The 22,234-nt window shown below is 43.6% G+C and overlaps 1 protein-coding gene across 1 annotated transcript in view; it reads right to left on the bottom strand.

Moving 5' to 3' along the window:
- LOC113887335 overlaps positions 1-21,571 on the bottom strand; it is a 156,695-nt gene extending 135,124 nt beyond the window's left edge. Inside the window, exons 1-4 of the mRNA XM_027534429.1 lie at positions 21,478-21,571; positions 20,494-20,573; positions 19,885-20,017; positions 19,356-19,481 (exon numbers count right to left, since the gene is read on the bottom strand). Coding sequence (XP_027390230.1) covers positions 19,356-19,481; positions 19,885-20,017; positions 20,494-20,565 — 331 coding nt within the window. The 5' untranslated portion in view covers positions 20,566-20,573; positions 21,478-21,571. The remainder of the gene's footprint in view (positions 1-19,355; positions 19,482-19,884; positions 20,018-20,493; positions 20,574-21,477) is intronic.
- Positions 21,572-22,234: the final 663 nt, after the last annotated feature.

The raw sequence follows: 22,234 nt of genomic DNA, 5'->3' as shown, positions 1-22,234 counted from the left end.
GGGGGAAAACGTTTAGGGGGAAATCCCGTCGACAGAAGAGGAAATGATTATCTTTGTGACTAGCTAGTTTCAGGAGAACTGACTTTTAATCACTGTTCCTAGTCATGAGACAGAAAAGAAGGAGTTGGATGGTCTGTGTCTGCCCTTTAATGACAAGGAGGAAGGTCTGTACTTGACCTTGTGGTAGGTAAACCCAGGAGTCACTGGATACTTTGGATGAGTCTTACCGAAGTCTGACGGGGAAGGGTGGTGCTTTGCATTAAGTCATTTTGGGGACATGAAAGTCTGCAGAGATTTCTTTACTGTGGCTTTTCTTAACAGCTCAGGTGAAGTTGAACTTTGTCAGCATGGTAAATATGAGCATCTTTCATGCTGGTCCCAGTAGATAAGTATAAAGGCAGAGAGGTTTGAACACCACTCATCTTTTAAAATTGGATTATGATTGCTTTAAATGTTGTGCTAATTTTTGCTGTAGGACAAGGGTGAATCAGCTATAAGTGTATACATATATCCCCTCCCTCTTGAACTTCTCTTCCACCCCCCAACCCCACCCCTCTAGGTCATTACAGAGCACCAAACTAAGCTTCCTGTGCTATACAGAAGCTTGCCCTAGCTATCTATTTTACACAGGGTAATCTGTATATTTCAGTGCTACTCTCTCAATTCAATCCACCTTCTCCTTGCCTGCTGTGTCCATAATTCTCTTGTCCATGTCTGAGACTCTAATCTTGCCCTGCATATAGGTTCATCAGTACCGTTTTTCTAAATTTCACATATGTGTGTTGATGTAGGATATTTGTTTTTCTCTTTCTGATTTATTTCACTCTGTATAACAGGCTCTAGCTTCATCCAATTCAGTAGAAATGACTCAAATTCGTTCCCTTTTATAACTGATGAATATTCCATTGTATACATGTACCACAACATCTTTATCCATTCATTGACAGACATCTATGTTTCTTCCATGTCGTGGATATTGTAGATACTGGTGCAAGGAACATTTGGGTACATGTGTCTTTCTGAATTATAGTTTTCTCAGGGCGTATGCCCAATAGTGTGATTTCTGGGTCACGTGGTAGTTTTATGGGCTTCCGTGGTAGCTCAGCTGGTAGAGAATCCATGTAGAGTGTGGGAGAACCCAGTTCAAATCCTGGGTTGGGAAGACCCCCCTGGAGAAGGGATAGGCTAGCCACTCCAGTATTTATGGGCTTCCCTGGTGGTTCAGACAATAACGGATCCACCTGCACTGCAGGAGACCAGTTTTGGTCCCTGGGTTGGGAAGATCCCCTGGAGGAGGGCATGACAACCCACCTTGGTATTCTTGCCTGGGGAATCCCCATGGGCAGAGTAGCCTGATGTGATACTCTGGGGTTGCAAAGAGTCAGACACAACTGAGCAACTAAGCACAGCACAGCACATGGTAGTTTTATTCCCAGTTTTTAAAGAAATCTCCATACTGTTCTCCATAGTGGCTGTATTAATTTTCATTCTCACAAAGAGTATAAGAGGATTCCCTTTTCTCCATGTCCACTCCAACATTTATTTTGTGTAGACTTCTGATGATGGCCATTCTGACTGCTGTGACAAGATAGCTAATTGTGGTTCTGATTTTCATTTCTCATGATGAGTGAGGTTGAGCATCTTTTCATGTGTTTGTTGACAGGCTCCATTTTTACTCTGGAAATAATAGACACTTGAACATCACTGTGTAGTTCTCAAAAGGTTTGTTTGTTTGTTTTTTGGTAATGTAAATGAGGGCAAAAAAAAGGAGTCATTATCGCAGAATAGAATCATCATCCTCTTCAACTGAGGAAACTGAGTCCCAGAGAGTGTAAGTAACTTGCCCACAGTTACAGAAGGAATAAGTGGTGGGACCTTGATTCAGATCTAGGTATCTATGGCTTCATCACCTCCCAGCTCGGCACCACAGGCTGATGGTTTCCAGATCCACACATCAGGCTCAGCACTCTCTTCTTGACTACAGACTCCCCTAGTCAACTGACAGGGCTGCAGGGAGACTGCACTCAACAAGTGCTGGGCAACTTCTGGGACACCGGAGATGCCTTCACAGGGAAGAGAAGTGAAAGACACGCGGGGTCCCACAGGCCTCTACCCACCCCCTGGAGGGAGTGAGGAGCTACAGGAGGTTCTAAAGGGGGCTGTTTCTCTGAGAGACAGGCTGATGGACTGCCGTTCTGCATGCATGTGACAAGAAACACTTGTTCCTTTGAGTTTATTTCTCTTTACGGTTGACAATACATACCACATGGTGAAAATACACAAAGCAGATGTGTAAAACCAAGCGGATATATGGATAAGCAATACATTCCCATTATACCGACGGAATACCTGACAGTAAGACAGCACTTCTTTGTAAAAAGAGAACATTCTCCTAGACTAAAGCAATGAAACAGGAAATTAGTCTTTTTCTTAATTCTTAGCCTCATTCCCCCATCACAGATGTGCATCATGGGCACAGAGAAGTTAGGTCAGCTCCCCCAAGTCATTCTGATAGTACGTGTTTGAGTCCCCCAGGCAAGGAATATTCAACATGTCCAAACTGCACCCATCCCCCCAACCCCCGCTCCCCACACAGCTGCACCTCCTTTACTGTCCCCTGACTCAGTGCCAGGCAGCCTTCTCCCAGCTGCTTAGGCCAGAGATGCTTAAAGCCATCCTTGCCTGCTGCCTCTCTCACCACACTCTCAATCATCAAGCCTCAACTCTCTGCCTCTTAAATCTAAGTAAGATTCTGTTCCTTCTCCCCATCAGCACAGTGAATTCCCTAGGCCAGGTCACCCTCATCTCTCTCCTTGACAAGCACCAGCAATCCTGATGCTTTCCAACACATGATCTGTCCTGCTGCCTGAGGAAGGGAAGACTTCCTCAGTGCAATCTGGGCATGACACCCCTGCTCAAAACTCTGCACGGGCTGCCTGCTGCTCTTAGGATATTGTCCAGCCTCCTGTACTAGCAACAGCAGGTCTTGTCTGCCCCCAAATGCCCGATCTTCACCAGACACCCTCCTTCTGCTCCACACCCCACTTGATATTCCAGCCACCCAGACCTCTCTCTGTTCATCAGATGGCCAGTGTGCTCACACTCCTACTCCCTAGCCACACCCCATCCCCTGTCGTCCCCTCCTCACCCACCGATTTCACAATCTCAGTCCTGCCTTTGCCTCCATCTTAACATGCCCTTTCTGCCTCCTCATCTGCCTGATTCCTTCTTAGATTCAGCTGTCAGGCTCGGTAGAGCAATTTCCATTTTTGCTGGGGAGAACCTGGGAGAAAAGTCACAGTTAACAGATTTGATATTTTTACCAAATGGAAGGTGGTGGAGATTTCACTATGAATCCCTGCTGCATGATGAACTGAAGAGAAATGCAATCTGATGGCAGAGTTTGTCTGGGAAAGGCTTCCTTGCTAAGAATAGGATACAGACAGAAATGCTCTCCTCTTTCTTTTTATGGGCCTGTTGTTGTCTTTGAATATGGCCTTTTGAATTTGGTCACAGCATTGGAAGCATAAAGGGATCCAGGGTGACCACCTGCTTCACAGTGAGCAGGGATAAGCCGAAGCATGGGAATTTCAAAATGTCACTTTACGGTGTCGGTGACCCAGTACCCGGAACAGGACTTGAGCTGTCCTACCCATGCACTGTGTGTTGATGAGATTTTCACTATTTTTCACTCTATAGTGTTGAGTTCCTGTTAGGACAAAATGAAGTATATTGACACGTCCTCCCTATGCAGGGTGTGATTTACTCTTCCCTGTGGTCATCAGGGAGGCAAGGATGAGCTGCCAGCTCAGTATGGGGACCCTCCTAGGGAATGTCACAGCACCTTCTTGCAACTCCTCAGGTGTCTCCACCTGGTGCCATCAATCAACCCATGGAGGGAACTGCCAGTTCCTGTGATGGCCAGTGGAGGGAGCGACCCCACTGCGGCTTCTACCTGCTACAGATTCAACTGTGACGACTGATTTCCTTCACTACAACTCCTGTGAGCAGAACACACCTAATATGAAATGAAGTGTGTGCCTGTGGTATGTAAAGCCAATTAAATAGTTGGACATGGCACCAGTTCCACCACCCCAACACCCACCCCAACACCCACCACAACCAGAGCATCGAGTAGATTCTCAGGGGCTCTGGAATGCCACCATCCCCACTGATGTGTCCATAACACAGGGTGCAGTGTAAATGACTCACCTGGAGCCTAGTTATGGAGCTTGTGGGAGCCAGGTATATGGGGTTTTATTCCACACAGACCCAGAGGGGTAAGGATGAACCCCAGCCTTCTCATAGACAAGGAAACAAGCTGAAAGAGCTTAGGTGGCTGATGCAGTAAAAGCTGGATCTGGGAGTCACGCCCTAGTTTCTCTTGAGTGCAAAGCCAGTCTTCTGTGCAGTCACAACAACACACGTGGCTTGTGTTTCAGTTACCGAGATGCAGATGTTGTTCCATGAGAGGAGAGCCATCAGTGTCCCAATCTCCTGTCCGCTTGTGAAACGCAGATACCCAGTAGGGCAAAGCCACCCTGAAAGGTTCTAACCCCCTTTGTGTGCGCCTTAGGAGGAGCTGCCTTGCAGCCAAGAAACTGGAGTCCGCTGGTAGGAAAGGGTTGCTCCAGAGGCAACACCAAGCAGGACTTTAACTTCCTTTGCGGGGAAGCACTCTGCCATATCAGAGAGGCTTTGCAACCAGCCCCCACCCCAGTTATGTCTCTATCAGTCTCACTCTGTTTATCAGATATAAGGAATCGGGAGGCACGCCAAAGCACAGGAAGGGTTTCTAGTGGCTGTAAGACAGCACTGGAGACGACCCAGCTGCCATGGTGCTCTGGAGACAACTGGGAATGAAAGTCTGTCTGGCTCCACCTGTGTCCAGGTCTGTGCTCTTCTGCTCGTGTGTGTGTAAACTGTGGAAGGTCAAAGTGCCACCTCAAGAAATCTCCCCGTCTCCCTGAGAATGTGTCCTGACTACGGACCCACAGCACATCCCACACCCGGACATATGGCAGGGGTCAGATGCTTTCTTCTGTGTTCCCAGAGTTCTATAATTTAAATCCTGCCATCGCTTTTCTCACACAGCACGTGGCAGTCATCTGCTTGCAGGGGACAGTCCCCATCATCCCTAACCAATCCAGCCACAGTAGGAGGAGACATAGCATCTGGTCCCTGTTTAGAACTACTTCCTCAATGAATGAAGGATCGAGACTCAAGGTAAATTCTCAGTCAATAAAGCCTAACTCTTCGTGGACCAGTTACTTTTGTGTTAATAATGACACAGGAGAATGGAGTAAGCAGGACATCTGTGGAATCAGATTCTCTTCCCTGTGGAGGCGGGGATTGGAGTGCATGTTTCATATGACCCCTAATTCTGGAAACTCCTGATCAAAGAGGCTGCAAGGTTCATTACACACATGTGGGTCACACTGTTGCCTCATCAGCCACAGTTGTAGCCTCACAGTGGAACTGGGGTCAAGATCCTGAGAGCACCATTCAGGTCACTGAATGTTTCCCAAGAACCAAGTGGCAATGTAGGCCCCACAACTATATTTCCAGTCGATGGACTGTTGAACGAACTCAGGCTGCTAGTGGAGTCTCTGACATTGTGCCTGGAGCACAGGCGTCTATGGAGTCGGGGACCCCAGCACACGTAGCAAAGGAATGTCAAGTCCAGGGGAAGCCGTCAGCCTCACTCGGAGCTGCCCCTCGTGCATCCTCCTCACTCCTTGCTTGCCCCACCTCACCTGTCTCTGCTCTTTCCCCCTGTCCTGCCTCTGCCTCCCTCACAGGCCTGGTACAGGCATGTCCATCAGCACCTATGACCCCTGCTTGTCCCTGTTGGTTCGCCAACAGAGCAGATTCTTACCCAGTGCCGCGGTATCTAGTCCCCGCTTTCTGTTCAACTCTCACTCCCTGCTCCCAGCTGCCCTGGCCTCCTGGCAGTGTCTGCTCCCCGCATTTATCCCCACTGTTCCCTCTTCTGCAATATCCTGACCCCAGATGTCTGCTGTGCTCTTTCCCCCTTCAAGTCTTTGTTAAAATATCAGCTCCTCAATGAAGCCCACCCTGGTTGCTCTGTTCAATACTGTGACTTGCAGCTTTCCCCCTTGCTGCCCACAGTACCAGTCCCTTACAGGACTTACATGTATCTGATCACAGCACCACCCCCTTCTAACGCACTGTAAAATGTCCTGGGTTGTTATGAGGAGGGTTTACTGGGTGCCTCCTACCCCTACCCCTTCCCCTTTGGGGAGAGTAACTCCAGCACAGGGATTTCTGTGGGCTGGACACTTGTATCCACCACAGAGAGCCAGGAAAAGCCTCGATGAATATGTGCTGCCAGAAGCAATGTGCCTGCCTCCCTGCTAGAGTATGAGACCCCTGGGGGTCCTGTTCTTCTCGTCCTTAGGGCAGGCCCTCCCTCCACGCAGGGAGAGGCCCTCTAGGTGCGGCTGCCTCAGTTTCAGCCACACCTCCAGCCCAGCAGCTCAGTGACCTGGGACTCAGGAGTCACCTGGCTTCCCTTCAAAGTGTAAACGCCTGTCTTTAAAGGAATATAGGTATTATCAATGTTTAGACTTTACTTTGGGCCTTAAGTTTTTTGGCACCCACATTAAGTAGGAATTGTTTTAGCCTCTGAAACACAAGTGTACAATTTTTGATGAATTTGGTTGTGCCAATGTGAAACAACCTGAAACATACTGGAGTATGACATCAAGTGGGCCTTAGGAAGCATTACTGTGAACAAAGCTGGTGGAGTTGACAGAATCCTGGCTATTTCAAATTCTAAAAGCTGATGCTGTTAAAGTGCTGCCTTCAATATGCCAGCAAATTTGGAAAACTCCGCAGTGGCCACTGGACTGGAAAGGTCAGTTTTCATTCCAGTCCCAAAGAAGGGTGATGCACTGGACACCCAACACCAAACAATCCACCAAACTGAAACTCTAGAGACTCAATAAATGAGGCAAGACACATGAAATCAGCTGAGATGAAATTCAAATACAGGCCGACATGCCTTTTAGCAACTTTATAAGCTGCCACGGAGAAACCCAACTGCACAGAGCACTGATATGGTGAACGCATACAGCTCTTTCACAATGTTCCATGCAGCCACCACAAAGAAACCTCAGACCTTGGTACCCCGCATCCTACAAACCGCAAAGTTCACAGCTTAAGACATAGTAAACCCCTCAAGGTTTCAGCACCCTCAATCCCTGGTTCACAGACTTATCTCCAGGTCAGAGATGGCACACTCAGGGTGCAGAGCCACTGATGGGTCAGATCCCTCGCATGCTTTGACAAATACACTTTGTGATGTCACAACCAAGGGTATGGACACCTAGGGTATTCACGTTCCCTGAAATCCCTACGTGGATCAATCCTAGTTGTGTACTTGAGGCTCTTCTAAGGAACTGGACACAAGGTGTCCAGCCTCCTGCCAAAACCTCCCACCCTCCAAATGGTACCCAGATGCCAGTAAAGGCACATTCACTCCCCTGCCCCACTGAGGCCAGTGTGAACTGGTGAAACACCTTTGCAGGGGTCTGTGGCAGCACCCATCAGAATTTACATTCCGTGCTGCCCTCACCCTCAGCAGGATTTGCCTTCATGAAAGAGGGAAAAGTGTCAGTCCTATTCTGTGATGCCTCCTTGGGGTTTAGAACAGCGTCAGGCACATGCACATAGTAGGTACTGCACAGATGTGTGTTTAGCCAAGGAAGTCTTTGATCCAGCGGTCTCCCTGCTGTGAATGTGCCTTAAGGAAATACTCCCACATGCTCAGAGATGTGTGTACAATGACAGCAAATTTCTAGGGGAAACTCTAGTGCCCATTGATAGTCAGCGACCATTTACTGAAATTTTCATTAATTTCGTTCAACTGGTTTTGTCATTTTCAGTGTACAAATCTTACACCTCCTTGGTTAAACTAATTCCTAAGTTATTTTTATATTGTAACTGGAATTTTCTTACTTATTAGGAGTATTCACCACTACTATGGAAATACAGTTGAGTTTTGTATATTGAAGCTGGTGATGATTTCACGGGTGTGTACACAGCTTTTTACATGTCACACATACCACAACAAAGTGGTTTAAGAAAATAAAAATGAAAGCAAAGTAACGGTATGCCCAAATTAAAAAAAAAATTCAGAGAATGTGTTGGTAGAACTGGCTTACAAGAAAAACTAAAGGAAGTTCTTCATGCTATAATAAGTAAATTCAGATGTTAATCTGAATCCATGTGAAAAAGCAAAGAGCACAGGTAAAGGTAATTATATGAAGAAAAATTCTTTATGGACACATATTTCCCTCCTTTCTTCCTGTATTTAAGAAGCAACTGTCTAAAACAATATCACATAATTTATTGTTGTGAAAGCAGTAGTTGCTCAATCATGTCTGACTCTTGGCAACCCCGTGACTGTAGCCTGCCGGGCTCCTCTGTCCATGGGATTCTCCAGGCAAGACTACCAGAGTGGTTAGCCATTCTCTTCTCCAGGGGATCTTCCTGACCAAGGGATTGAACCCACGTCTCCTATACTGCAGGCACAGTCTTTACTGTCTGAGCCACCAGAGAAGCCCAATTATTGTTGGGCCAGCAACATATGGCATGTAATATATTTGCAGTAGCAGCACAAAGGAGGTCGTTTGGAACAAAGTTGTATTAGGTAAGGAAACAAATCTGGATGGTGTCAAATCCATACAAACATATGCAAAGTATCAGAAATCATGACAAAGAGGGTGAATGTAAGAGAAGTTACAGATACCTGATATCCTGCCATATATCAGCTTTTCATCACATAACATTATATATAATGTAATAAGACTGTATTAATGGGCTTACCCTTTATAGATTTATGATATATGTGACAATATGAGGAAAAGAGGGAAACCTGAATAGAGCGATATAGGAGTGATGTTTCTGTATCTCATTAGCATTTGTGTAAATTTCAAGCTGATTGTGATAAAGTAAGATGTTTACAGTGGCATACAGCTAGGAAACAACTTAAAAGTAGTGGAAAATCAGTAAAGGGTTTAAAATGCTACATTAGAAAATATCCACTGGATGGAAAAGAAAGCAGTACAATGAGGACCATAGAACAAAATGACATGAGACAGAAATATACATTGGCGGATGTAAGTCTGTATCAACATTAAATATAAATGGATAAAACAATCCAACCAAAAGGCAGACACTGCGAGAACAGTTAAAAAAACATCCATGTGTATGTTGTCTACAGAGGACACAGTTTAGATTCTAAGATACACAAATTACCATGTATGTGTGTGTGTGTGTTCAGTCGCTCAGTCGTGTTTACCTCTCTGGGGCCCCATGGACTGTAACCTGCCAGGACCCCTCTTCATGGAATTTTCTAGGCAAGAATACTGGAGCGGGTTGCTATTTCCTACTCCCGGGGATCTTCCAGAGCAAGGGATTGAACCTGAGTCTCCTGCATTGGCAGATGGGTTCTTTACCACTAGCGCCACCTGGGAAGCCTTATATGACCCAGCAAGTCTACTCTTGGCAGTTTTCCCAAGAGAAATGAAAACATGCTCACACAGTGGGCTGCACTCAAATATTCCACACGTGTATTCCTAATAGCCAAACTTAGAAACAACCCAGTTATTCAACAACTGGTATACAGATGAAAGAAAAACAAAAGAGTATACCTGTACAAAGGAATCCTACACGATAGTAAAAAAAAAGGAACTAATGCATGTAAGAGCAAGGATGCATCTCAACTGTGCAAATGAGAGAAACCAGACACAGAAGGCTACATATTATATGATTTCATGTCAATGGATTTCTGGAAATGGCACAACTGTTGGCACAGAAATGTATCTGTGGTTGCCAGGGTACAGGAGTGGAGGAAGGAGTCTGACGGCAAATGCCCCAAGGGAGCATTTTTGAACATTGAGACGTTTTCTACATTTTTAATGTGGTAGCATTTACACCACGGTATACTTTTGTCAAAAATCTACAAACGGTAACACGTTAAAGTGTTGGCTTTTATTGTATATAAATTATACAACACTATTTTTTTTTAAGGAAAAGGAAATTTTAAGTATTTAAATACTGGTTATTGTATCCATGTAGACCATGAGCTCAAAAACATAAAAATCTAATTTGGAATTCTTCCCAGACCTGGATAACTTCCAGAATTCACCATGACGGTTTTGTACTTTATGACAGGAAACTTGGTCTTAACCATGTTTACGATTCCCTCTCCCTCACCTCAACTACAAATTCTTGCTGAGTTCTGTCCATTTTACTTCGTAAATGTCTAATGTATCTAATTTTTCTAAAACATCTACTTCTGTGTCATTGACTACGCTAAGACCTCTGACTGCATGGATCACAACAAATAGAGAAAATTCTTAAACAGGGGGCAGTGCCAGACTACTCGACCTGTCTCCTCAGAAACCTGTATGGGGGCCAAGAAGCACCCGTTAGAACCAGAGTTGGAACAAATGACTGCTTCATAATTGGGGAAGGAGAACGGGAAGGCTGTATATTGTCATGCTGCTTATTTACCTTATACGCAGAGTACATCATGCAAAACGCTGGACTGGATGACTCAAAAGCTGAATGAAGATTGCTGGGAGAAATCTCGACAAGCTCAGATACACAGATGACACCACTCTAATGGCAGAAAGTGAAGAGCGACTAAAGAACCTTTGGATACGGGTGAAAGAGGAGAGTGAAAAAACTGGCTTAAAACTCAACTATTAAAACACTAAGATCATGGCATCTGGTCCTATCACTTCATGGCAAATAGAAGGGGGGTAAGTGGAAGCAGTCCATCCTAAAGGAGATCAGTCCTGGGTGTTCATTGGAAGGGCTGATGTTGAAGCTGAATCTCCAATACTTTGGCCACCTGATGCGAAGAACTGACTCATTTGAAAAGACCCTAATGCTGTGAAAGATTGGAGGAGAGAGGAGAAACGGAAGACAGAGGATGAGATGGTTGGATGGCATCACCGACTCAATGGACATGAGTTTGGGTGAACTCCGGGAGTTGGTGATGGACAGGGAGGCCTCGCCTGCTGCGGTTCAAGGGGTCACAAAGAGTCGGACACGGCTGAGTGACTGAACTGAACTGAAGTGGAAGCAGTGAGACATTTCATTTTCTTGGGCTCGAAAATCACTGCAAATGGTGATTGCAGCCATGAAATTAAAAGACGCTTGCTCCTTGGAAGGAAAGCTATGACAAACCTAGCTTACATGAATTCTTAGGCACTTCAGTAGTGTGTGGCTCTTGATGACCCCATGGACAAGGGCCAACAGGCTCCTCTGTCCAGGGGATTCTCCAGATGAGAATACTGGAGTGGGTTGCCATGCCCACCACCAGGGGATCTTCCTGACCCAGGGATTGAACCCATATCTCCTAAGTGTGCTGCATTACAGACAGATTCTTTACCTCTGAGCCCCCAGGGAAGACCATGAAAAACCTGCTGCTGCTAAGTCACTTCAGTCGTCTCTGAATCTGTGCTACACCAGAGACAGCAGCCCACCAGGCTCCACTGTCCCTGGGATTCTCCAGGCAAGAACACTGGAGTGGGGTGCCATTGCCTTCTCCGATGACAAACCTAGACAACATATTAAAAAGCAGAGACATCACTTTGCTGACAAAGGTCTGTAGAGTCAAAACTATGGTTTTTCCAGTAGTGATGTACAGATGTGTGAGTTGGGTCATTAAGAAGGCTGAGTGCCAGAGAATTGATGCTTGCGAATTGTGGTGCTAGAGATGAGCCTTGAGAATCCCTTGGACAGCAAGGAGAACAAACCTGCCAATCCTAAAGGAAATGAACTCTGAATATTCACTGGAAGGATTGATGCTGAAGCTGCAATACTTTGGCCACCAGATGCAAATAGCTGACTCATTGGAAAGGACCCTGATGCAAAAAGATTGAAGGCAGGAGGAGAAGGGGGCGACAGAGGGTGAGATGATTAGATAGCATCACCAACCCAATGGACATTAATTTGATCAAACTCAGGGAGATAGTGTAGGACAGAGGAGCCTGGCGTGCTGCAGGCCATGGGTAGTAAATAGTTGAACACAACTGAGCGACTGAACCACCACCACCACCTCCACCTTACCTTTGAGCTTCCCTAAGCTGCCAGATGGAGAAGGCAATGGTACCCCACTTCAGTACTCTTGCCTGGAAAATCCCATGGGTGGAGGAGCCTGGTGCGCTGCAGTCCACGGGGGCGCTAGGAGTCGGACACGACTGAGCGACTTCACTTTCACTTTTCACTTTCATGCATTGGAGAAGGAAATAGCAACCCACTCCAGTGTTCTTGCCTGGAGAATCCCAGGGACGGTGGAGCCTGGTGGGCTGCCATCTTTGGGGTTGCACAAAGTCGGACACGACTGACGCGACTTAGCAGCAGCAGCAGCAGAAGCTGCCAGAGCCCCACTCTCAGCAGGGCTAAGAAGCTTTCTGTGTCTGTCAGTGGTAAAAGCTGAGACTTAATGTCTTTACACACTCAGTGCGCCCTGCTTAGGTGATGATGGGTCCTTAGAATGCTCATCACTCCCTCCCAGAGCTCATACCAGGGAGCCTTCTCATGACAGTAATGGAGCACCTACCCTGGTACAGAAATGGGAGTTGGAGCTGTTTACCACCCTCTCAATGTGTTTTCTCCCTTTACATTCACTTGCACATTTCTTCTTGAGTCATCGAGTCCAACTCTGCTCATCCCCAACTGGTTACTGTAAAAAGCTGCACCTGCATCTCTATCAGGGCAGATGCATGTATCCCCTGCACTCTCTATTTTCTTTCTCTCCCTTCAGAATGTCTAGCCTCCCAGACACCACCCTCAAAAGGGGCAGTGATGCAGGGGAGGTTGTGACTCTCATCCACAGCCCAGGTCAAAGCACGGCTGTGTTATATATAACCTCTTTCCCTCTTAGAATGAACCTTATCTTCTAGCTTTCCTCCTGCTTCTTGGCCACCCTGCTCACCGTTTTGCTTTGCTTTTCCCTTAGGTCCATTCCCTGTGTTTCTCCTTTGCATTTCTTTTCTGTTTATGTGTCTGTCTGGTCCACCAGTGTGATATTCCCATCATCCACCTCACATCACTGGTCTTGTTATTTTAAGCATTGCAGACACGTCCTGAGACATGCTAGTAATCAATGTGTGTGTACTCAATGAAGGAATATTTTTAATAACTGATAGGAAAAGCATCTCCTCCATGTAGGAGTCAGTATACAGGTGTCATATTTGTAGCGCCATACCTAGTCTTGTGTGTTGTTCCAGACACTGTAGGAGTGTGACTCTGTCTTCGTGCCCTGGTGCCCTTGCATGTCCCCACTTAGGCTACGTAGACAAGGCTAAACTGCAGGCTGGCTTGAACCTTGTCAGAAAACCTCCTGATTGCTCTTGCAGCAAGGGGAGATAAGCAGCCTGATGAAGAGCTGCTATGAGGCCATTTCTCACCTGCCTCCTTATACAGCTGGAGGTGACACAAAGTTGTTACTCATCCATCTCTGGTTTCAGTTGAACATAGGATGGTCTCCCTAGTCCCAGCTGAGAGTACAGCTGTGGACTACAGAGCTGCTCAGTGCCATAGGGCACAACTGTGGGCTCCTTCCTGGCAGAGACCCACCACCTGTAGTGCCTTTACTGAGGCCTTCCAATTCAGTGGCAAACCGCGGGACTAGGGACAAGGCAACTGACACCAGGGTCATATTGCTTCTGCACTGTCTGTAAGGTAGAATCTGAATCCATTCGGGTTCATTGTCTCCTTACTGGCCACGCCCGTAGAAGGTGACAAGCCAAACTAACAACTGCAGTGGTGCCCTGAGGCCCTGTAGTTCCTGCGCTGTGACTTAGGGACTGGCTGCCTGACTACGTGACACAGTCTGGTGTTGAGTTGTGTGATGTTGTGTGACCAGAATACTGGCTTATTTTGTCATCACACACAGCAAGGAGCACAGTTTTCACTACATATTATGACTTAGCGTAGCCTTGTCAGTCCTCATTAACAAACCAACCTTAGAATGGATGCCATGTCTGATACCAGCTATTGAATCTGCTATTGAATCAATATATTTATTTAGACAAAATACGTTTCTGAAGTCCAGTTCATTTTAAAAGTTAACCTTATACTCTACTTGAAATTTAAAATCTGTATCACTTGTGAGAGAATTGTAATTGTAAATGTTTAAATGAAAAAATGGAGTAGAATAAGCCAAATCCATTTGTAATGTAATACCTACTTCACATGTTATCTTGTTTATTCTTCCTAGCAAATAGTGTGAACTTGTAATTTCCACTTTAGAAATGGGGAAACAGATCCAAAGGATGTAAATACCTTTCTCACCTTCACTCAGTATGTGTCAGAGCCAGTACTGATACTCTGAGTTATGTCACGTGCTGTGCTTAGTCGCTCAGTCGTGTCTGACTCTTTGTGACCCCATGGATTGTAGCCCGTCAGGCATCTCTATCCAAGGGGATTCTTCAGGCAAGAATACTGGAGTGGGTTTCCGTGGCCTCCTCCAGGGGATCTTCCCAACACAGGGATCAAACCCAGGACTCCAGCACTGCAGGCAGATTCTTTACCATCTGAGCCACCAGGGAAGCCCAGTTATGTCATGTCATAGCCAATAAGGAGACAGAACAGATAAGACTCAAGTCATTCTGTCTCACAAAGTTCCCCTCATTCCTTTCCCTTTTCTTCTAGCTAGGATCTAATCTTGTCAGACAGCTCCATGACCTAGGGGCTTTTTCACACACTTTTTGGTAAGATGGGATACTCTTATTTAAGTCTCATGGTAGATTTGAACCTCCCATTTTCAGCCCTTTAGGACCTGGATTTTCATACCTCTGTAAGGGCACAACAGCTGCTATTTATAATCCCGTTATTCACTAAGCAGAGTGAAATCTGACTAGGTCCTTTGTTGCAGAAATATATTTTTTTGGTGCATGAGGATACAGATGGGGGCTCAGAGATGTAAGCGTTATTATGTTAATAATAAGGATATAAGGGAGGAATCAGACAGCTGGAGGACTTCCCTGTAGCTCAAACGGTAAAGAATCTGCAGGAGACCAGGGTTCGATCCCTGGGCTGGGAGGATCCTCTGGAGAAGGGAATGGCAATCCACTCCAGTATTCTTGCCTCGAGAATTCCATGGACAGAGAAGCCTGGTGGGCTACAGTTCGTGGGGTCTCAAAGAGTCGGACACAACTAAGTGATTCACACATACACACACACAGACACACACACACACACATACACGCACTCACAGCCAACTGGAGGGCTTCTGAGATCTGGTGACTATCAAGCCAATGGAGGACGTCATGGAGAAGAAAAGATGTTTGTGGTTGTTCTCTCCCTGCACCCAAAAAACCTTGGAAGGCAAGTCAGAGATGTGTGAAAGATATGCTGTGCCATTTGCCATGCAATTTGACAGCAGTTCTTTTCCTGTCTCCCTACAACCTTTAACAATGGCTTTGGCATTCCATTTCTCTATAGGACAATACATTAAGGTTTTAAAATGTTTCTCTGTCAATGATTAAATCAGGGACAGCGTATGAGATTTGGGTGGCACATTTTGATTACCCATTTATTCAAGAGAAGACCAAAGGCTTTTATGAATTTTTTATGTGTGGGTATATATATGTATGTATATGCATTAACATGTAGATTACACCTATAGAATATGTTATGACCCAATTTTTTTAACCCTAGAAGTGCAAGGTGGTTTACATGTATAAGGTTACCAATGCAATTCACCACATTATAGAAAAATGGAGGGAAAACAATTCTGTGATCATCCCAATTGATGCAGTATAAGTGTTTGATGATAATTAATCTATATTTAAGACAGCAAACTAGGAATAGAATGGAACTTACTCTGATAAAGTGTATCTACAAAAAACAACGTAAACAGGTTGAAATGGAGAAGAAGATTTTTCATTTCCTATTCGGATAAATGCCAATTATCACCTGCTTTAGTCAAGACTATTCTGGCCAGGTTTGTTCAATGCTGCAAAATGAGGACAGGTTTAAGGTTTAAGCCAGTAGAAACTGTTGATATTCAAATATAATAGTATATTTTGAAAAGCAAAAATAATCTAGATCTAAATTTGTGGAATTAATATGCATATTTAGAGGAATTGTTGGACAGAAAATCTATATATAGACATTCTATCTCTACAGACAGCCTCAACTAGACAATAAAAATCACAAACCATGAATTTTCAATAACATTAAATACCCGGGGATAAATTTAACAAAAAATGTGCAGGTAGAAAACAAAACTTTATTGACCGAACTTTAATAGTCAAATACAGAACATAAGAGCAGCATAGATGGTTTCAGTTTATCTTCTTTCAAGCAAATGGCTGCCCTTCACCTATAATACAAACATTAAAAAAGTTACTTAGCAGAACTTTATTTCGATGACAGGAGAGGTATACAAAGTTCACTGCAGTTGTAGTTTTATAAAATGGACTAAAACAGGAACACTAAGGGCGACCCTTTGGCTTACCTTCAGTTAATCCTCTATAGAGATTTTATAGACTTTCCAGGCACATTACCAGTATTTTTAAAAACACACTACTCTTCCTAGTTATACAAGAGAAGAAGGACACTGAGTTCAGAACAAATGAAATCAATGGAACCTATCAGAAGGTAGTTTTCAGTAGAAGGCAAAACTGTGTACACATTCAGTAAAATATCTAACAACAAAAAGCACCCTAAGGAGAACAAAATACACAAAAACTGAAACAAAAAATCCCAAAAAAGTATCATTTAAATGCATTGGTTTGAAATAATATTCCGAACATAGGATAGCTAAACAGTTGTTCTCTCTGTTACTGCTTAAGTGAAGTAAATAAAATGGCCAGTATTACATTTGTTTCTTCTCTACTGTGGAAAAGTGTAGACATTTTCATTTGTTCCAATTTATCCCCGATATGGTGGTTTTAAGTCGGTTAAACATTTGTCCCCTTTTTTACTTGTGGCCCTCATGTAATTCTAAACGTTTCTTTTCACCCTGGAAAGCATTCCAGTTGGTATAATACATTATATGTGACACTAATTTTAAGTCATTACTATCACTGGTGACATGGTGACATCAAAATGTGAAGCAGAAATAGGTCTGTTTCTCACAGCCATACCAAAAAAAAAGAAAGAGGAGAGAAGAAAAGGGAGAGCAAGAGGGAGTATGAGTGAGAGAGAAAAGCAAGTAGGAAGAGAGAAAGAAAATCTGGAAAAGCAGATTTTTTTTGTTTCTAAATGGTAATGGCTTTTGAGAGAAAACTCTGTCCAATTTCAAAAGTTCATCCACGGTATTTGTGATGTTTAGTTATTTAGTTACTGTGGGGTATGTTAAATAATATGTTTTTCTACCCTACTAGCCATTTCATCAATATTCTGAAAATATTTGAGTTCCAGATTATACTGTTTTAATTCTGTAATATACTAACTGTTAGTGTCTTGTTCATATTTCTAATTATGTGTACTTGGGCTTTGTCCATTTGCTTCACAATGATGTAAACTAGAGGAATGGACTGGCAGTTTGGGGTTGGCAGATACAAACCATTACATTCAGAATGGATAAACAACAAGGTCCTACTATACAGCACAGGGAACTAATGTCCAATCTCCTGTGATAAATCACAATGGAAAAGAATATTAAAAAATATGTGTGTGTATATATATATATATATTAAAAATTATGTAAACTAGCACATTGTCTTTATTAGTTGAGTTTATTTTCCTCTTCCTAACACTTCATACCTGTCTTTTAATAAGTATCGTTTTCTTTTTCCCTTAGGTTTATTCGGTTGCTCTTTTTCTTACCTTTTATGTTGGATGTAGGATTTTATATTTATGTACCTTGTAATTTATGTATTTTTCTTTTTAAATACCACACATATTTAGGGCTAAGATTTCTCTATGAGAACATTTTAATCATGTTCTGTAGTTACTGAAAGTCGTCTGAAAGTTGTATTTTCATCTAATTGTTCAAAGGGAAGGGAATAAAATGTAAAGTGAAAATATTTAGAAGGCTAATACACAGTAAATTCTTCCCTAACTATGAAGTTCCTCCTTTAAAATCAGAACCATGCAATTTATTGTCAGCAAGTTGGAAAACAGGTATGTGAAAGATACTAAGTTGATTACGCGGGAAGAACTAGAGTTACCATTTTTCACCTTCAAAACTTTTTAAACTCATGTATCAAAGAAGAAAAATAACATACTTGATACGGTTAGAGATCATTATATCATGAGGCTCAGATTTTTATTACTTCTTTAAGAGTGAGAGTGGGTATATGGCAAAACCTTCATAGTATATTAAAATAATGATCCTCCAATTAAAATAAGCAACCTCCCCCCTCCTCAAAAAAAAGACCAAACGTAGGGGCAGGTAGTGTGCTTAGCATATGTATCTTACTCGCACCTGCCTTGAATATCACTGACTAAATGCACTCTCTCAACTTGATCAGCCACAGAAACAGGAAACTAGACTATCTTTGGCCATTTTGTTATCCAGTCATTTCATGCTTCCCAGGGGAAACGATTTAAAATGCAACTATTTTTTAAAGAGCTAGAGAATTCAGAATTTGAGAGAATTTAACTAACATCAAGCAGAATGTTGGCTCATTTTCTTTTATAAAAAAATTAATTAATTGATTTTAACTGGAGGCTAATTAAGATAGTCTGGTGGGTTTTGCCATACATTGACATGAATCAGCCACGGTGTACATGTGTCCCCCGTCAGAAAATGAAATCTCAATTCCCCTGTTATAATTTGACTCAAGATGATATTTTATGATAAATACATCATACAAAACAGAGTATTCTTGTATGCACTCCATCAAAGAGAATCAGAGAATGCAAAAATTAGCACTGAAAAATCAGCATCTTCGTGTATCTGTTCTGAATTCACAACTTACATGAGTAAAGTTGAGTTTAGAAGTTAAGGGATTTCATAGAATCACACACATTATGCTAAAGCTGGTACTAGAACCTACTTGGATGCCTAAGCATATTTCATATAAACTGATATCTATTACAAATGCATTCCATATTTGCTACAAGCACAAATTATAAAAGAACCTGAAAATTATTAGCTGTTGCTCAAAGTACTTATACTCAAGAGAAGAAAACTGTTTCCTGTTTTCAATTCGATATGGCTTTGATCCTGTCTGCTTCGTTATTTGAAAGTCTATAAGTCAGGCACTCAGGCATCTGGGGTCTGAACTATTTTTCAAAGAATATGTGAACTCTGTTATTAAAATAATAGTAATGTTCCCTCTATATTAGTAAAGATATAATATTCTGAAAAACAGAAACCACATAAATTACTTTCTGAATGGATGACATACCTGCTTCTGGCATTTCAACAGGCTCTGTATTTGATGCAAACTCCTCCCTGACATCAGGACCATCTCCACCTTCATCCCCAGTCTTTGCCTCAGCAAATAGCTGGAGATCAGCTTCCAGGCCAGAATCTTTAAAAAAATGCATCAATTCAGCTGTAAAGCATACAATACAAACAAGGGAATGATGATCTTCATTCCCTCGGTGTTATGAATTAAAAGCCTTAGGTTAGTATGCTAAAAATGTGATGAATAAGAACCTCAGGAGCATTCTTCCGGGAATGTTTTGCTGGAGAAAAAGGAAAGCAGAATTTTCTGAATGTTATTACCATTTTCCTTTTCCAGCGTTGTCCTCAGACACCTTAGTTGCCCCTTTCTCTTTGTCTTGAAAACAAGGGAAAATTTGAGCGACCACACTAACCTGCAAACTATACTCTCCTCAGTTTTTTAGGAACTGTCTGAAGTCCTTTTCTAATGTTTCCTTTCCTCTTCTTACTGGTTATGTCTTAAGGCATGACGCACAGATACACTTTACCTTCAAAGGGATCCTTCTCCTCTTCTTCATCACGATTCACTGGATCCTCTCCTTCCTCATTTCTAGGTGTGATATCCTGAATCTCAGCTGATGGTTCCTCTTGGTGAGGTTGCTCAACACTGGGCTGCTGGTCCTAGTAGAGTGTGCATGCAAATAAAAACTTTTGTTGTTAACACATCTAATAGCATAAATATACATAATACATACATATATCTGAGCATAAGTAAACCTAACAACGTTTTCTCAACACAATTCTATGTACTTATTTTAATAAAGTTACTCTTCCCACAGAGAAGCGTTAGCTCCCATAAGAGTTACCCAGAAAGACTTTGGAAGTTATTTAAGTCTATGTTGGGATGGAAGTATGCAGCCTGTTGTTAATTAGCAGGAGGAGGGAGTCACTGGGCACATTTCCAGGGAATTTAACAGTATAATCATCCAGGCAACATCCAGGAGTATAATATATCTGGATCAATGTTTCTTCCTAAGACAAAGTGTCACCCTTTATCAGCATGGAAGACCTTTATCACCGCATGTGTACTACTTAACATGATTTTCTCAAAAATAAACTTGTGCTAATAGAAAACACCAAATGGTAAGGTTACTCACAACCACAGGTTCATCCACCTGGGAGCAATCTGGCTTTGTAGGTCCCAATGTTGATGCCACTTGCCCACTCATATTTCTCCCTGAAAGCAGAATATTGTGATTTAGAAATTGTATTTAAGAGTACAGCTATATTTGATCACTTTTATGACCTTATGTTGACTTGTTTTTTTTTAATGTGAAAATACTTTCAAAAGAAAACTCTGGTTAAGCATGAGTGTACATGCATTTCAATTACACCAAATACAGTCGCTTGCAAAGCCATTTGTGTCTTTACAAAGCTGGTAGCGAAATCACCTTAAGGTATATAAGAAGGCTGAATTTTTGTCAGCATGTTTGATTTCACAACAGACTTCTCCATCATGAAGATCTTTAGTGAAATACTGCTAGGAATTCAAAAGCTCAGGACTATTGCTCATGTCACACTCCTATTCACCAGACCTATTTTCCCCAACTCCCTTGGAATTCAGTTGGAACACGAAGAAAGGCTCAGTCTTTACAGCCTGACTATGGCGATTTTCTGTGTCTGGGGCTGAGGTGAGGCTGCATACGGAGCAACCGGTCCACTTCTCTCTTGGCACCTTACCACAAAACCCGCGATACAGTCACAACCCCACTGCGGTCCGGTTTCTAGGCCTTTCCTTAATCGCCCACCCCGCCCCCTGCCCAGGTCCCACTGCCGGCCCCAGATTCTGTGCTCTGTCGTCAGTTCCAGGGCCCCAATGAACCAGATATCTCAAATAGCACCCCCAAGTCTCCCCCCACCATCATCCTACCGCCTGCCCTACTCTGCCCACTGCCCTTCCTCTCCGCCCACCAAGGCAAGAAGTATGGCGTCGCAACACTTGTGAGGAGAAAGATGACTACCTTGAGGGCCTTCCTCCTCAAAAGCCCTAGATCACACTGCCCAGCCCGTGCGAAACTTGCTGGCTCCCCCTCACACGCACACACACTTAAATTCCAGACAGGACAGACCTGTGAACGTACCTGGTGTGTCTCAAGTAGTGAGAAAGAACCGGGACTGAATAAACAGACCCGTCTCACGCCCAACGCTCCTCACAGATCGCTCAGGAAGGCGTATGCGCACCAAGGCGCATGCACAGCAACGGATGCGCACGCACACACTGCGCATGCTCACTGAGTTGGGCGTGTGCAGTGCAGGTTGCCGGAGAAGGCAATGGCACCCCACTCTAGTACTCTTGCCTGGAAAATCCCATGGATGGAGGAGCCTGGTGGGCTACACAGTCCATGGGGTCGCTAAGAGTCAGACACGACTGAGCAACTTCACTTTCATTTTTCACTCTCATGCATTGGAGAAGGAAATGGCAACCCACTCCAGTGTTCTTGCCTGGAGAATCCCAGGGACGGGGGAGCCTGGTGGGCTGCCGTCTATGGGGTCGCACAGAGTCGGACACGACTGAAGTGACTTAGCAGCAGCAGTGCAGGTTGCTGTTTTCCCGCCATTGAGGTGGAGTCCTGGAACTGCAGGGTCTCTGGAGGATGAGAAAGGGGCATGAAGACTATATTTTTTTCCTTCCAGTGCAATCTTTCTTATGCATCCACAACCTGTGGTGATAGGTAGTCCCAGGTTACCCTTAGTGGAGAATGTGTCTCAGAAAGACAGTCATGACAGAAATAGATATTATGATTTTTCATTCTTTTTTCTTTATTCTGCTCTTCAGCAGTTATTTCCACCATTCTGTCTTACAACTCACTTATTTGTTCTCCTGCTTCATTGAGTCTC

Source organism: Bos indicus x Bos taurus, chromosome X, assembly GCF_003369695.1.
Source record: "Bos indicus x Bos taurus breed Angus x Brahman F1 hybrid chromosome X, Bos_hybrid_MaternalHap_v2.0, whole genome shotgun sequence".
NCBI lineage: Eukaryota > Metazoa > Chordata > Mammalia > Artiodactyla > Bovidae > Bos > Bos indicus x Bos taurus.
This window is presented reverse-complemented; position numbering and strand designations above follow the sequence as displayed.